This window comes from Pangasianodon hypophthalmus, chromosome 25, assembly GCF_027358585.1.
Source record: "Pangasianodon hypophthalmus isolate fPanHyp1 chromosome 25, fPanHyp1.pri, whole genome shotgun sequence".
NCBI lineage: Eukaryota > Metazoa > Chordata > Actinopteri > Siluriformes > Pangasiidae > Pangasianodon > Pangasianodon hypophthalmus.
Window position 1 is genome coordinate 14,857,147 of NC_069734.1, and position 18,336 is coordinate 14,875,482.

Here is an 18,336-nt window from a genome sequence, read left to right on the forward strand (position 1 = left end):
GCTGTCTCATCTCCGTCCATGATGAGGCCCAGGATGGTGGCGTCATCAGCAAACCCGAAAATGATGTTGGAGCTGTGCTTGGCGACACAGTCGTGAGTGAACAGGGAGCACAGGACTGGGCTGAGAATGCATCCTTGTGGAGCTCCTGTGCTCAGAGACAGTGTGGAGGAGATGCAGTCACTGATTTTCACTACTTGGGGTCTGCTCATCAGAAAGTCCAAAATCCAATTGCACAGATGAACGTACAATCCTAAGTCCTTGAAGGCAGATGTGTAGTCGATGAACGGCGTTCTCACATAGGTGACTCAGATGCTACTTTGTTAAAGTTGTCTTTATTGCAGCTGATTCCTATAGGAATGAAACCTTATAAGCTTTTATCTAGGTCTATGTAGTTACAAAAGAACCCACTATTTGTTTGCATAAATCATGTTAAATAAGGAGCCAGTTTAACAACAGTAGGAGTAAATGCAGTCATTCTGCCTAAAGATGACTAAAATCTTGCTAGATAAGTGTGATTATTTAATCACAGATGTAAGACTGGACAGAGATCAGTTGAGTGAAAAGTGACCATTAGGCTTGTGTTATCTTAGATGATTGACTGATGAGACTGATGGGGATGATGCTGAACCTGAGATCCGTGCTGAGGTCTGTGCAGAAACATGAGTGTGTGAGGGAGGAAAGGAGAGAATGTGTGTAACAGTGGTACGAAAACTCATGTGAGGATATGATCTCACTGTGAAAGCAGGTATAGAGGGAGAACAAAAGAGGACCCAGCACTGAGTCTTGTGGGACACCAGAGTCTGTATAGAGTAGATGTGGATCCCCTCCATGTCACCTTATAGGTAAGAAGCAAGCCATTGTCATGCTGTGCCAAGTCTGCATGAGGATGGAAATCAGAGTCCAGACAAAAAAAAAATTGTAGATTGTTTATTTGTAGATTATATTTACATCATAAACTATTTTAAGTACTTCTACCTACAGAGACTCCTCAGGTGCTTGTTTAGTCCCTTGTCATTTTGAGACTGGACTACTGCAACTGATCCAGAATGCAGCTGTATGATGTTTCAACCAGCCGAAGTTCTCCCACACCACTCTATTGCTACACTCCCCTACCTTTGGCTTTCTGTAGCTGCCTGCATCAGATTTAAAACACTGATGCTTGCCTACAAAGCCAAAAACAGACCAGTGCCTGCCCTACCTAAGGCACTTACCACACCACGCTTTGCACCATGCTTCCTCTGAGCTTCTGGAATTGTTCAACCAGACCCACTCTCTCTCAATGTACAAGGAAGACATGCATTAAGGCTCTTTTCTGTCCTGGCACACAGGTAGTGGAATGAACTTCCCCTGGTTGTCTCAACAGCCGAGTTACTGACTGTCTTCAAAGGAAGACTAAAGACCTACCTCTTCACCAAGCAATCCGAATCTACCAGAAACTGGTAGAATGAACATTAATGAACATTGCGAATGAACTTAGATTACATATTAAACAGAATGAACATTGTGAATAGCCCATTGTGAAGAGAACATTGTTTTCAAGGTCATATAAACATGACCATGAAAACTATGTCTATGAATTACTTTATACCACATTTTGCTGGTATAAAGATAGACATAGTTTTCATGGTCATGTTTATATTTTGTATATTTTATTTATTACACATGCAAATAAAAAAAATAATAAAAATTCCATAACTTTATATCGAATTAAATTTGTTAAATACTTAGTAAATTTAACTAACCATATTTTAAATGGCACCAAAGATTTTTCATCTAAACAAATTTTACATAAATTTAGCTAACAATTTTGCATACTTGTATACAATTTTGTGTACTATGTGCACACACCATATACCTTACTGTGAAACACAATGAGGGTGAACAAAGAAAACTTTCTTCTTCACTTGATCTTCCAAAACATTTCATAATACAAAAGCATTACGCCTGAAAGCCAACCAAAAACAAGAAATATTGAAACCAGCCCATCCATAATGCTCAAAATTAGCATTATCAGTTTAAAGTTCTGTGAATGCATATGCAAATCGAGTTCAGAAACCACGCCCCCTCTTTAGTATTCAATCGGTTGAAGTAAACATTTTTTTTTTTTTTTTTTTTTTTTTTTTTTTTTTTTTTTAGTTTTGTGAGCAATTGCAAAATAATAGTAAATTCAGTCAAGTAAAGTGAGTAAAATATCAACTTTGAGGTTTAGCCACAAATAAAAATGAATGAATTTAGTAGAGAATTTAAAGCATTTTTAGAGAGACTTTCTAATAATTTTTTTTTTTTTATTTATTTATTTATTTATTTATTTATTTATTTATTTTGTGTAAAAAAAAATCACAGATTTGTTTTTGTCATATTTATTTACTGAACCACAGATTTTTTTCGGTGCAAATAGCAGGATAATATGGGAGGATTTTTTTTTTTAATTTCTTTATTTTTCTTTATTTTTACTTTATTGCCAGTAGTCAGAAGTCGCCAGGAAAGTATCTTCAACCTTCCCAGCGGTGAATGACTGAACAGCGGTGGTCGAGGAGGGGGGCTCTGTGATGCGCATGCGCACAAGCCTTACATATCCAAACACTTGCGCTCCACTAACGTGCGCTCTGGATGACACGCACCTGAGCAGGAAACAGAAATGAAGCGTTGCTTTTCTCTCCTCTAGCATTCCATCTGGGAAATCTGCGAGTTGGAAAGTGTCTCTAAGAGCTTGTAAAATGCGCAAAGTAAAGTAGATATGAAAAACAAAAATAACTAAAAAAAAAAAAAAAAACAGCAGGAGGATTAAATCCTCAAGCAGTAACCGGTATCATGTCTTTAGAGGAAATGTTTATCTCCATCGCTGAGGAAAAATCCGCGTGCAATGAGTCGTGGGATTGCCGGAGCTCTCCGGACGCGCGCGAAGCCTCGCTGTGGCACGCGGGAGTCGCGATCGCGGCGGCGTACGCGCTGATCATTGCAGTGGGTCTTATAGGCAACGTGACGCTCATTCGCACCTTCTGCGCCGTCAAGTCCATGCGCAACGTCCCCAACTTGTTCCTGTGCAGCCTTGCGTTCGGCGATGTGCTCCTGCTTGTTACGTGCGCGCCCGTGGACGCCAGCCGGTACCTCGCCGACGAATGGCTCTTCGGAAGAACAGGATGCAAACTGATCCCGTTTATCCAGCTCACGTCTGTTGGCGTGTCAGTGTTCACGCTCACCGCTCTGGCAGCCGACAGGTAAGAGCTTAGGGACAGTCTGATTTGTTTGGGACAGATCTGTGTCCTGTTCTGCAGACAGGACCATAAAGTCATGCACTGCACTGCAATGTCTCTACATCTTTCTTCTGCAATATACTAAAATAGATTTTAAATCAAGGTATGCATCAATTTCTAATGAGGATGAAAGCATTTTTTGATTTACATGATGTAAATTCTAACCAGTTGATTGTGTCCTGAAAGTAACAAGGTAAAATAAAGATGCTGAAATGCATAAAAAAAAAAGAGAGAGAGATAATTTTGGTCATTTAGTCATCTTTAATTTGCACTTCTGCCATCTAGTATGTGTAGGGTTTGTTTATTTCAATAAATAGTGATTATAACACTAAAAAATTGAAATGGAAATCTTATTTGGAAAATATATTTGATATTTTACAACTATACATAATTCTAGAATGCATGAAAAATCAACAGAAATAATATACAAAAGGCAACATATATATGACATATAGAAATGCTGTGTAGTTTTCTTGTAACACAATATATATATATATATTTTTTTTTAAACATAAAAACGTCCCTAGAGTCTATTCCTTGGAGAGAATAAAAACACTCATTGTCTTCCTGTAATGTCAGGTTTGGAAGTGGACCACTCTTTCACGCAGAGCATTTCATTTACACTCTTAGTTTTGTGCACTGGGACTTTCTTGCCTGTTCCATTCAGACCACAGCTTTTCAGCAGGGTTCAAATCTAGAGACATTTCAAAACAGCGATATGTATCCCTTTAACCATTTCTTTTTGGTTGCTAATGTACGTTAGGGGAAATTCTGTTAAAATTCATCTCCAATCAAATTATAACCATCTGGCAGAAATGTCCATTTATTTGGGTAGAATATCTTGATATTCAATGGAATTCATGATGTCTTCACAAGATCCCTGTTTTGCAGGGTGGTAGGTATATCCTGCTCATCAACCTGCACACACTGACTAGCAATGATCAGACTAACAATGACCTCTTTTGTAACGTTTGTTAATTAAAGGACACCATTCTGTAAGCAATATGTGTGTACATCCGCGTATGTTTACGCATTGGAAAATTGTCCTCTGGGTTAGTCCAAACCATATGTGTGTGGTCCCAGTCTTCTGGAACAGAATGATCCCCACCAACTTGATGGAAATAAGAAGCCTAATGTCACGCTTGGCTTCTTCTGCCCAGCGTTAGAAGTAACATTTAGTCATGTGCTTACAGATGCCCGTTTTGTAAAGCATTGTCGGATTGGATTGGATTGAACTGGATTGTACTGTATACGAAGTCTTATATTCTGGTAGTGGCCATTCCGTTCTTTTTTCCTAGTCAATCTATAAGCCAAACTACAGATATCTTCTGATAAAACAGCCACAAAAGATCCATATCAACATTTTATAAGCTCCCACGTATATCAGACAGATCCCTTGCTGCAAAAACGTACGTTAAGGATTGGATAATAGTTTCACATTTCACAGCATGATGACATTGATGCCAGTTTTGCTCATCATATAATTACCTGGTTGATTGTAAGTGCTCTAATTAGCACCTTATCGTTGAGGGATGATTGGATGGCAGTTTTCAGGAAATACAGATGTTTGGAGCACAGATGATAGACTGCAAAACAATAATATGTTTACATCTGATCATCATTATGAGATCTTTAATAGTAACCGCTTACAATACATTGACAAATATATCAGTGTACCTGTAGTACAGTGGTATAATCATCACTGGCACTTTGGCACAAAATCACTTGCTCCGTCAGTCTTGCTCCCTTTATATGAGTACCTGAAAGCCTAATAAATCAAGTGTAAAATTCCCCATTAGTGTAGCAGCCTTGTTCTGTAGCAGTGGCCATCAGTGTAGCAGTTATTCTTAGGAATAAAAGGTAACAGCATTCCCACTCAGACGAATCTATCAGAAGCAGTTATACATCATCCAAACCAATTTCTCTTAGAAAATGTTTCCTGTGTGTAATTAAGAGATTTTCAAACAGGGGAGATGGTCTTCATAACAGAAAAGATAGGTCTGGTCTGCCGTGATGTGACATTAGCACTTACAAGTGCATTATTGGCTTAGGACTACAATTGCTATGATAGCTTTAGGAGTGCAATTGCCACGAACAGCTTTTCACTCAAGTCTCCATCAGTGAACAGTTGATAACGTCAACAAAATTGAATTCATCTGAAAACTATCATGAATTTCCTGGTTACACAATTGCACTTTTTGACCATGTAGTACACAGTTATAGAAGGGATTTATTTATAGTTGCACTGTCCGTGTCACCCGGATCAAGGTTTTTTCCTCATATCGTCTCAGGGAGTTTTTCCTTACCACCGTCACCTCTGGCTTTGTCATTAGGGATAAATTTATAAATTTACATCCTGAATTTATATATTTCTGTAAAGCTGCTTTGGGACAATGTCCATTGTTAAAATTGGATTGAGTTGAATTATTCTGGGGTACTTATTATTGTGGGGCTTGGAATAGATTAAAGTAGTAAGACATTATACATCACCACCAGAATCACATTTTCATGTAGCTGCTCACACAGTCGGAGTTATTGCTTTGGAATTCCTTATAATCTATTTTTAAATTCCATATCAAATCATATTCCAGTAATTAGATAGATAGATAGATAGATAGATAGATAGACTTTACTGATCCCATGAGGGAAATTCTTGTGTTACAGCAGTGTTGTGTTAAATCAACAAAATTGATTTTGATTTATTTATTACATGCATGATTTATGTATAATTTATATAATATATGCATTATATGTTTATTACTCATGTAACAGTACAATTACACATGGACTCTGTGTAAAATTCTGTAAAATTCTCCTTCTCTTTCAGATACAAAGCCATTGTAAAACCCATGGACATCCCAACGTCCCATGCTACAGCTAAGATCTGTTTGAAAGCTGCTGCTATTTGGCTCTTGTCCATGGTTCTGGCCATCCCAGAAGCCATTTTCTCTGACCTGCATACCTTTCACGTCACACAGACCAATGAAACCTTTAAAACATGTGCTCCATATCCCCACACAGGAGACCTGCACCCCAAAATCCACTCCATGGCCTCATTTCTTATATTCTATGTAATCCCCCTTTTCATCATTTCTGTGTACTACTTCTTCATCGCCAGGAGCCTGATTAGGAGCACAATTAATTTGCCAGTCGAGGGGAAGATACCCATTAGGAGACAGGTGAGATGCTATGAATTCATCAAGTAATTAAATGAATCATTATGCATTAGCAATTTCTTAGAAACCAGAAACACCTGAGGACATAAATAACAATCTTGAATAAAAATCTCATATATTTGCATATATTCTCATGTCTCATATCTGCATATATTTGCCCAATACCAAAAATGCTTTTAATAATTAATCACAAATAAATATAAATAAATTCATTAATACATGCTGGTATAGTAGAATAATCAGTGATGTGTGTGGTGTGGTGTGATGTGGCCCAGTGTGGAAATACTTTTAGTGGATGATTTTTCATGTCCAGAATCTTTTACTTGCTCTTATACCACAGCAAATTGCCAACAATTATAACTTTTAATTGATTAAAGATGGCACGTACTCTTCAATGGTTTATAGTTATGTTTAATTCCAAGAGACAAGTTAATTCCTGTTATTACTTATGCCCAATAACAGCTATATACAGTTATTCCCTCACATTCCCTCTCTCTCTTTTTTATTTCCTCTTAAGACTGATAATACACCTTAAATAAATATCTTAAATAAGGTTAAATAAACATCTCCTTACAGAAAACTGGTCAATCATGATATGCTTTTCTCTGTTAAATAACCAAATAAACAAATACGCAATTAACAAAAACTAACCAAAAAATGCTTGTCCACTTTTATTGAAGTTTACAAGATTTCTCAAACCTTTCTATTAATTGGTTCTGCAATTATTAGCTAAGACATATTTATTGTATTATATTAAATTATATAATTTATGAATGAATGTAAAAAAAAAAGTGAAAAGGTTTCCTAAGCTAATCATGTTATGTGAAAAGAGACCAAAGTCTAATTACCATGCTACTGATAAGCTTGTAATTAAAAGAAATATGTTATTAATACATACACCATGCATATATTTTAGTCTTTGTGTGCACTTTGAATATAAATACCCCTTGATGTGTAGCATGAAAAGACTGCATGAATACATCGTCAGTGGATTTAAATAACCTTTCATTCCTTCTATGTGTTCATAAAGAAACCGGTAATTGGTTCTTATGATTATCGATGCATGAAGTAATAATGAGCATGTATGGTACACTGAAAAAAGAAGATGAAATATCAAATGATTCGTGTTAACCTGAGTCAAAAGGCATTGAATATTATGAGATGGACAGTATGCTGTACTTATTCGAGATAAATCTGACCATAATACTCATTAGATCATTAATTTGTCCATAGATGTTTAATATTGTTCATAATATTGTTAATATGTTGCCCTGAATTGAAGTTAAATAATGATGTTGAGAAAAAGCTAAAATAATACAGTGAATTGGATAAGAAAGATTTTCCTTATATCACTAATACAACAATAATGTGGCATCATGAATCAGATGTCTCAATGTTAAACATTTCCAACAGCATCAGTTTGCATCAGGAAATCTTTTTATTACAATGAAAGAATGAAGTGTTATATTGTTTTTATTATCTCAGTCATGGATGACGGCCAGATGCCTGACTTGTATGAACGTATTACAAATACATTTACATTTAATTATTTGGCAAAACAGCTTATAATTGAGCTGAGCAGATCAAGGTTAAGGGTCTCGCACAGGGACACAACAGTGGCAGCTAGAATCTGATGCCATTTTGTCATTAAAACTGTAATATAATTTGTATAGCACAGGATATGAGATTACATAAACAGTTTGAGAAAGTGTATAACACTTTATAAAAACTAAGAATGCAACTGGAAATTAGAATATTGATTTGAAAGTCTTTTGTCCACTACATTTTTTAATTGATGAAACGTTTCCCTTTCTACCTCAGATGGAGTCAAGGAAGCGGCTGGCTAAGATGGTGTTGGTGTTCGTGGGTCTCTTTGCTATCTGCTGGCTCCCCAGTCACGTCATCTACTTGTACCGCTCCTACCACTACTCTGAAGTGGACACATCCATGATGCACTTTGTCACCAGTGTGGCTGCCCGTATCCTGGCGTTCACCAACTCCTGCGTCAACCCGTTCGCTCTCTACCTGCTGAGCAAGAGTTTCCAGAAGCAGTTCAACAAACATATCTGCTGCTGCTGCCCTCCTCTGCCACTGCACATGCACAGTACGGTGCGTGGGAACACACACATGAGCTCACTCAAAAGCACGCAGAATCACACCGTCGCCAGCTTCAGTCTCATTAATGGCAATCATGGCTGTCATGAGGGCTCTGTGTGAGTGTGCTGTGAAAGAGCTTTAGTCATTTTTTTTGTTTGTTTTTCAGTGTTCATGAATGGTCCTTGTTCTTGGTGGTTGCTACTGTACTGTATTATTGTTTTGAATAGGTGTTATGCTTTATATTCTACACTGGGCAAAAAAGCAAAAAGCACTGGAAAGCAGGAAAGCTCTTCAGCCCACATTTCCACCGCAAGAGTTTGAGCATAATTTTCATGAATCATCACTGGGGTTTTATGAGTCCTTGCTGCTCAGTGCTGGATTTGGAAGTTTGGAAGAAGAACATGAACACATCTGCTCCACTACACACAGTAGAACGTGCAGTCGGTAAAATGGTGTGGTCCCATCTGTGGTCCTGTATTAGATGCTAATTAATGGCGGAAGTATTTACGTTCAGTGTTTTCGTAATGGTTAAAATGTTTTTAACATTTGCATTATTTTGGATTTAGATGCTGATATTAGTGTCTTGCTGTGTTAATACATTATGTTAATGAACCAAACATAAGCCTGTTATTTTGGTTGTCCGTGTAACTTAATGCTGTAAATTATTTGGTACGGTGAAACTGTGTACATGTGCGCTACTACAAAATGTTCAAACAGGAAGTGATCTTTATTTCAGAGGCATATTGATTTGTACAGGCTTCAAATTTATGTTTAGGTGACAAGCAGTGCTCAGAGTATAATTTGATAAAGGTGTAGCTACCTGCTTGTCTCAATTTCAGCGGTGATCGGTCACGGCATTGGTGTCTGAGCTATATCTGCTCCTGTGTCCTAGAAGCAGTGCTTCATCCGTTAATGTTTTAGTGTTTCAGTGGGGGTTTCTGTGGGTGCAGACAAAGCCATTTTGTTCATTTTGTGGCTTAAATGTTACATTCAAATAGGGAAAAAGAAAAAAAGAATGAAACATTATGCAGCTAAAACGCATATGCTGTTCTTCATGGCACTGTGACCTTGTATCAGTGTAAGAAATATTGGTTTGGAAACATGAATAAATGTCTCTAAAGAATTGAAAGTCTTTATGTGTGTTATGTATCCACCCAGAAAGACTTACATATAAATCTGTGTGATTTCCAAGCATCCAAGATTTATTTTGTAATGAAATTCGGAGTTTTTTAGGTTTTTTTTTGTCCCAACTCAGTTCAACTGTGTCACATAGCTGCATTGCATTGTGGAACTTCTGGAGTCCAACGTTTGCTGTGTCCAACACTGCTTTAGATTTGCACTCCAGAAATATTTCAATATAAATATTTAGTAATATATATATATTATATAAGAAAGTGTCAGGGTGCAGTTATTTTAATAGTGTGTGTCAACATTCCCAAAGATTGCCCGCCTCTGTCTGATGCTGTTTCATCATGAAGTGAAAGCTAGAGAAAGAATCGTTTCTTTCTTGGGGACATCAGGCACCAAACAGCACAGCTGGAACTGGGATTCTGGATTACAGAAGCATGCTTTTAGCCAATGCTTGCTCGGAGTTCTGGGAAATGTCCGATTTTGTTTTTGTTAGCCGTCCCCTGTCAGTTCTTTTTGGTCTCTGGTGAAACAAATCAGGTCTTTTAGTTACTGTTACTCATTTCTCTTTTGCCATGGCATGTTTATGGCCTGTATTCTGTCCTCATTAGCGGATTTGCCACCAATAAACCCTTTGATATCTGCAGATTGCCGTCACTCGCGCTGGAAAAAAGATGAAAGGATCCTTAATACAGCCTTGCTAGATCTGGTCATGCTGTTATTCTAACTACACTAAAGATTATTCCTTTTTTACTTTTTCTTAATTGTAGATACATTTGTAGATACATGTCTCCATGTTTTGCACTTGCTTAGAAGAGTGTGTGTGTAATCTCTTGGCATCTCCAATCTATACTGTTTAAAGATGACGTCTGTTTATATTTGAAATGGATTGAGTGGTTTATGCACTATGGCTTTATTGGAATATAAATGGGACAACTCCAAATGAAGTTTATTCTCCATTTGTGACAGGTATCTTAATAGCAGCTCTGGGTTTAAACTGGTGCTGCTGTTATTCATCAGGATACTGCTATACCATGTCACAATTCAGATGGCTTCAGCCTTTCGAGAAAACTGGCTTAGGGGAATTCTAAGTTGTCACATTGGATCAGTCTGATTTTGTGTACATTTGCCTGTGTGTGTGTGTGTGTGTGTGTGTTTATATCTAGGTGGGAATCAAATGTCCCCACAAAGATAGAAATGGGTGTGTCTGGCAGTTTTGACCTTGTGGGAAATTTAGCGTTGTTTTTTGTTTATTTGCTTGTTTGTAACAAAATCTGTGGCTTTTCTTGGAAAAATTAAAAATGTGTAGCATAGGAATAATTATCTATAATAATAGTATTAATAATATTAATAGTATCACACCTTTAAAGTGGATAAAAAGTTTTGTTGTTGTTGTTGTTGGTTCTTTTCTGCATGGAGGGCATCAGAGGAAACACTGTTTAGGGCAATGACGAAGTTATGGATAAAATTACGAATAAATTTAAAGGGACTCAACAGTAGCAGATTGGTCAGTTTACTCTTCAAAATGTCAATTTAGTATCTCGTGGCTTCATTAATTAGTGTGCACAACTGTGACAGCATGATTTTTTTCCAGCTTAAAAGGCAAGTGAATAATTATTTAAAGTCAATGGTCGAGATGCTATTGAAAATCCTTGTCAAGGATGCTTCTATTCAAGAAATACAGTGCTGCCAGAATGTATTCACCTTCCGATGATTATTTCTCTTTTTGCTGTGTTGCATCAAATTTAAGCATATCAAAATCTGATTTTTTTCTGCTCCTTTGAAGTGACTCTCTACAGAAATAAAATATAATAAATTATTCAGATGTCCTCAGAATTATTTTTAAAAAAATCTAAAAGCCGCTTAATTGATACGTTTACCCCCTTAGTGTGAATTGTCTTTTTGCAGCACTGATTTGAGTTGTCTCGGATGTGTCTATATGAGCTTTGCATATTTTAATTTTGGCATTTTCTTCCATTCCTCAATACCACTTTTCTCCAACTCTCCAAATTATTTGGAGAATGTTGGTGGACAGCAATTTCCAGGTCCTGATTTTAAATTGGATTTAAGCCCTATCTTTGACTTGGCCATTTCAAACCAAAAACCTTCTTTTTTATTCAAGCCATTCATTTGTAGATTCTGCCCTGCGCTTGTAACCTTCATGACAATCTGACGTTTTTAACTATGAGATCTCCCAAAGTCAGATATTGTATATTTATTGTACAAGCATACAGTTGGACAAAAGGATTTGAATTTTACACAGGTGTACCCTGTTTACCCTATTTTTTAGTGTAAGCTTTCAAAAATTAAATACTATTAATTACCTAATTAAATACCTAATTTAGATTGTTAAAAGAAAGAGGGAGAATTACAATCAATTACAATTACAATCAACTACAATTACTTTGCATAATCTGAATTGGGAGCCCAAAAAATCATCCTGAGCAGCTGCATAATTCAGATGGACAGCTTTCTCCATGTAAATAATCATATAACCATTGGTCTTAAGTCAACTGCTTCATCTTCATGCCCTCATTCAATTCAATTCAATTCAATTTTATTTGTATAGCACTTGTAACAGTGGAAATGGTCACAAAGCAGCTTTACAGATATAAATACATTCAGGATATAAATTGTAAATGTATGAATTTATCAAGCCAGAGGCGACTGTGGCAAAGAAAAACTCCCTGAGACGATATGACGAAGAAACCTTGAGAGGAACCAGACTCAAAAGGGAACCCATCCTCATCTGGGTGACACGGATAGTGCAATTATAAATAAATCCCTTCTATAACTGTGTACTACATGGACAAATAGTGCAATTGTGTAACCAGGAAATTGATTACAGTTTTCACAAGAAGTCGCAGTTCCAAGTTATCACAGTACAACTACCCATATGAACTGCAAACTCCAAAGCCATCTCCACTGTCCTCAAGCGGCACCATCCCCAGCAATCCTAATGATCTTCAGGCCATCCATATGGGGCCACCCCCAGGAGCGGTGAGCAATCTCCATCTGATGAGAATTCTAACCGGAATAAGGCCATCAGGATGGATCAGACAGGTCCGGAGAGCAGAAGGGGTCAGTGGTCACTGGTATCTCAGGAGTAGCATGTGGAGAGAGAGAGAGAGAGAGAGAGAGAGAGAGAGATTGTTAGGTATGTTTTTTTGTCCCGTAATGGTTAAGGACAATGTACTTTGCATGCAGAGTGCAAGCAGGGACTCCTCATTGCATTCATACCCCCATTACCTTCAGGTAGTCACATCCTTCATGGCCCCATACTCATTTATCACCTTCATGTTCTTATCTCCTTCATGTTCCCTTCTCCTTCATGTATTCATCACATTCATGCCCACATCACTTTTATACCCTCATCACCTTCATACCCTCATTTCCTTCATGCCTCATTACCTTCAAGTCCCATCACATTCATGTCCACCCCTGTTTTGATCAAAAGGTGCAGGCTCTTTGTTGGTACCTCAAATAATGAAGGCTACAGCCAGTCAGAGCTTACTTTTACAAAGACCCACAGTTATGGAACAGCCTTACAATTAGTGTTCGGGAAAAAGTTTCAGTCTCCCTTACTGAAAGTGCTATCAATATTTTCTAACTTGTATGCCCATTTTTGTCTTTATGTCTTTGCTTTTTGGATCCTTTCATTTGCTGTATTCACTGTTTCTTGATATACACTATATGGGCAAAAGTATGCGGATACCCCTCCTTATTATTGACTTCAAGTGTTTCAGTAACTCCCACTGCTAACAAGTGCATAAAATCAAGCACATCAGCACTATGTACACTGCCAAGCATCAGCTGGAGTGGTGTAAACCATGCTGCCCATGGACTCTTGAGCAGTGGAAACATGTTCTCTGGAGTCATCAATCACACTTCACTACCTGGCAGTCTGATGGATGAGTTTGGGTTTGGTGGATGCCAGGAGAACACTACCTACTGGAATGCATAGTGCCAACAGTAAAGTTTGGTAGAGGAGGATAAATGACCTGGGGCTGTTTTTGGAGGTTTGGACGAGGCCTCTATGTTCCAGTGATGGGTAGTGTTAATGCTACAGCATACAAGGACATTTTAAACAATTGTATATTTCTGACTTTGTGGCAACAGTTTGGGGAAGACCCTTTCCTGTTTCAGCATGACTGTGCTCCTGTGCACAGAGCAAGGTCAATAAAGACATGGGTTGATGAGTTTGGTGTGAGCCAGGTGCAAGCCAGCCCTTCTCCAACATCAGTGCCTGACACACAATTTTTTGGGCAGAACTGAATGTACTGGATTCACTGGATGAACTGAATTGCACTGAATGGGCAGAATCTCCCAGAGACACTCTCCAAAGTCTTATAGAAAGCCTTCCCAGAAGAGTGGAAACTGTTGTAGCTGCAAAGTTGGGGCCAACTCCATATTAATGCCCATGGTTTTGGAATGGGACGTCCAACAAGCTCTTTGTTATAACTCTGCTGATGTCACATACTGCCTTCTCTAATATAGAGACAGTAGGCTGTACTGTACTCTTATAACGAATTGTTTCTTGGTTTGCATTTGGGACATGTCCAATACATATATCCCAGATGTAGAGCACAATGTAAGCAGAGTTGAAATATAATATTTTACAAGATATAAGCAACCATGTATTCATGTTTTTCTCCTGTAATTCAGGTCTGTTATGTGTTCTGAAATAAGCGAGTCTCACACTTCTCTGGGCATGGGAAATGGGCTGTGCACTTCCTGTAAATACCACTCTGCCAACATCAGAGTATCGTGGGACCATTATCAAAGCAGCTGGACAAACAGAGCATAAACAATATGCACATATCCAAAACTGTATGTTCTCCATTCAGCAAAGTGTTTCCTATTATGCGTGGGATATCTTACCTGACCTGGACATTTTAAAGACATGCAACTGTTAAAATAAATACTCTAGTCTTTATGCAAACATTGTGCGCTTGAAACTTGATCACCATGGATATGTAAAGAATCAACATTAATCTTAAGCAAATTGCTAAGGAATGACAAGATCTATAAATTACAAACCTAATAACAGTTTGGAATGAGCTTATATGATCTCTCTAAAGGTTGTTTTATAGTATATTTTTCTTATTCAATAGAGATTATCCACACATTTTACTTTGTTACTTGATGTTATCCATACACTAATTACATACAAGGTCTGAACACCATTTCAAACTCATTTGAAAACTCAGTCTCAAGTGTGGAGCATAACATCAAATACATACAAATGCTCCACTGCTGTTTTTATTTGAATTTGTGTGCTTTGCTTGAATAGTGTGGGCTGCTAGAGACATATTAAATTTATTTTATCACACTGAAAGTACTACTATACGTTTCAAAAGCAACACCTATTTTGGGATTTACTCCAAAAGTTGCTATATCAACTAGTTTACATGTATGATAATGCATTATATACTGGCGTAATCTGAATACGTCTTCAAAAAAATGCATCATTGCATAAAATAAAAATAAAACAGTCACACAGATTTTACATGTGAATAATCGCATGATTCAAAGGTGAAATTTACATATGCAGTTTTAGATACTTCATAGTATTCTTCACACCTTTTTTTTTTTTTACACATGATGTATTTATATTCATATGATATTTATTTTCATATGTGATTTGTTTTACAAATGATTAATTTATTTTCATATGTGATTTATTAGATGTTTATTTTTAAATGTGATTTTTTAAAAAGCAAGATTCATTTATTTTTCACTTGTGATTTTGACACATGCATTAATTTTCATGTTTAATTTTTTTTTTTTTACACAATTCATTTATTCTCGCAGGTAAATTTTTCACATGATTAGTACAAATGTGATTTTTTTTTGTGATTTATTACACAATTAATTAATTTTTTTACACATGATTTATCTATTTTCACTTCCATTTATTTTTTCATGTAGATGGCTTAATTTAATCACATACTGTTCATATGATGTTTATTGCAGTTTGAGGGCGTAACATTGAAATCCAATTTCACTTGCTTTTCAGATATTACTCACATAATAATGTGAATATACATATGTATATGTCTTATGGATTTTTCCATAAGGGAAGACACGAACCTTTAAGTTAATGTTATTGCAGAATTACCAGTATTTATAAAATAAAAAAAAGTTTTGAGTTGGCATATAACATATAGCATGACCTAAATAGTGTTTAATAAGTATCTTGTAAATACATCATTCCTCACATGAAGATCATTTTAGAAGGCTTTATTAATGCATCTTACTAAAGCCCACAATTAATAGCGAGAGAGAGTTATAACTAGATTAGAGAGTTGCAACTAGATTAGAGATTACATAAATCTCAACAAAATCAAGATTTGTTATTTTTTCACCAGAACCACATGGAACCATCACCACAATATCTAGCAGAATTTTTAATTTGTTATGATTCCAGACTGACCAGGCATTTTATCACTGTATTAGGATGATGTCAGACTTGTGAAGAGGGCTCCTGCTACTGGCTTGAGAGGAAGTTGGATGAATGAACATGTGTGTCAAAATTATTCATCAAATAATAAGTGTCAAGGCAGTTCTCTCAGATAAATCCTTGACCCAAGGAGTTGGGAACATTCCTTTGACATTCTGGTGCATGTTGACGTAATTGCCACTGAAGTACACTGAACTTAATTGTCATGTTAATGGAACCTCTTCAGTGCTACTTGTGCTTTGTGACATGGCCCATTATTATGCTGGAAGTAGCCATTATAAATTGATGGGTAAATTGTGGTCATAAAGGGATGCACAAGGTTAGCAACAATACTCTTTGGCATTCAAGTGATTAGTATTAAAGGGCCCAGTGTGTATTAAGACAACATTCTCGCAACATTACCAAACCAGCAGCAATGAACTGTTGACACAAGGCAGGTTGGGTCCATGGAGTCATGGTGTTGATGGCAAATTTTGACACTACCATCTGCATCTGCAGCCAGCAGAGATCTAGATTCATCAGACCAGGCGTTGTTTTTTCAATCTTCAGCTGTCCAGTTTGGGTGAGTCTGTAGCTACTGTACCCTCACATTCCTTTTCTCAGCAAACAGGAGTGGAAGGTGGAGGGCGGAGTCAGGAGAACGCATGGTAAAGAATGAGCGTGCACATGTGGGTGATTAAAAGACAAGTGTTTTGTGTTTCAGTGAGTTACTGCAATATGATAAAGGAAGAAATGTGTGCAGAGTGGCACGAGATCCAAGTAGCTAGAGCTAAGTTGTTTGTGTCTCTATGTGAAACAGAAACCTTGGAAGTGTGAGCAGTGCGGAAAAACACTTGCAAAGAAAAAGAAAAGGGAATAATAAAGAGAGAGCTAAGTTGTACTATCCCAAGCCTGCCTTCTGTATCCTCGTTCCCCTCCAAAAAGTTGAGTGCTAAAGTACATTGCTATGTAAAATTGGCTAACTTTTTTTTTCCCAAACAAATGCTGAATTAACTGCAAGGGTCAGAATGGCAAATGCAATAACAATATGGGAAACTTTCATCTAATTATTCTGACTAGATTAATACAATGGAAATCAGGTCATTGAGCCATCACGTACTGTTGCACTTAGGAGCACTTGGGATATATTTTCATGCAGAAAGCTCGAGCTTGAAGCTCCATTTGTGATCTCTGTTCTTTTTTTTCCCTGGAAGGACAATCAGTTGTGAAAAAATAATTCTACTTCAAGGTAGCTTATTCAAGCTGAAATAATCTTCAGCAATTCAAGTAAATATATGCAGGATTATTCAGATGCACTTCACCAACTGACATTCAGTTTTGATTGTTGAGAGTGTTGATGAGTGCTGGATTGAAAAGTGGATGCTTTAGTAGGAAGGGAATAAGAAATATTTAAGGATAACCTGGTAAACAAAAAAAATCCTTTTTAATTATAAACCTTTGTTTATACAGTAAATGTTACTTGTCATTGTATTTACCGGTGGAGAAAGTGATAGGTGAAATCTCCATCTTTGTGGCCTATTTTAATAAAAAAAAACATGGCATTCTGTTAGATGATGCTGCTCAGTATGATGTAGAAATGAGCAAACACCTTGCAAGCATGTCTGCCTGTTTAATATTTGCATGTTTGAGGATTCCTCACTGAGACTGTCATTGTTTCAATGGGATTCTGTGACACTGGTACCCAGTTCTGCCCTCAGCTGCCACTTCTCCATCCATCAGAAACCGTTACTTAGACTATAAGCATAATCCTTGACACTCTTGCCCTTTGGTCCTCAAAGCAGAGGGTATTACTGTTTCTTGGTAGGAAAAACTGCATTTTTTGTCTCATTAATGTCAAGGGAGAGAGACAAAAAGAGATTAGGAAACGACTGCTTACAGCTGCTATAGTGTAAGTGATAACAAGAACTAACTTGTTTAATGGATGTGCCACTACATTAAATGTAACTATAAATGAATAAAAATCTCCAACATATCATTCTAGAATGAATGAATGAATGAAAAAAGCACTTTTCAGATAAAATATAATTCAGGCTATCTGGGATTACCTAACAGGCAAACCTTCCAGAAGAACTCTTCTCCAAGATTAATGAACCCTTGAGTCCTTTGTAAAACTTCACCACAGTGTACCTGAGACAACCGATGTGGTTTGAAAGGCAAATCGTGGGCCCAATATATAGAAACATTTCATTTCGATATTTTAAAATCATCTGTTGCTTCT

General features: G+C 37.0%; 1 protein-coding gene across 1 annotated transcript; it reads left to right on the forward strand.

Moving 5' to 3' along the window:
* Positions 1-2,595: 2,595 nt before the first annotated feature.
* Positions 2,596-9,618, forward strand: grpr (gastrin-releasing peptide receptor). Its single transcript, XM_026947796.3, has 3 exons — positions 2,596-3,218; positions 6,082-6,433; positions 8,252-9,618. The coding sequence occupies exons 1-3, from the start codon at positions 2,812-2,814 to the stop codon at positions 8,645-8,647; spliced, it is 1,155 nt and encodes a 384-aa protein (XP_026803597.1). The 5' UTR covers positions 2,596-2,811; the 3' UTR covers positions 8,648-9,618.
* Positions 9,619-18,336: the final 8,718 nt, after the last annotated feature.

Excerpts from the sequence above, each read along its gene's own strand:
- grpr (XM_026947796.3), top strand. The coding sequence starts at position 2,812 with ATGTCTTTAGAGGAAATGTTTATCTCCATCGCTGAGGAAAAATCCGCG. Across the intron at positions 3,219-6,081 it reads ACCGCTCTGGCAGCCGACAG|ATACAAAGCCATTGTAAAAC; the intron begins GTAAGAGCTTAG and ends CTTCTCTTTCAG. Across the intron at positions 6,434-8,251 it reads AGATACCCATTAGGAGACAG|ATGGAGTCAAGGAAGCGGCT; the intron begins GTGAGATGCTAT and ends TTTCTACCTCAG.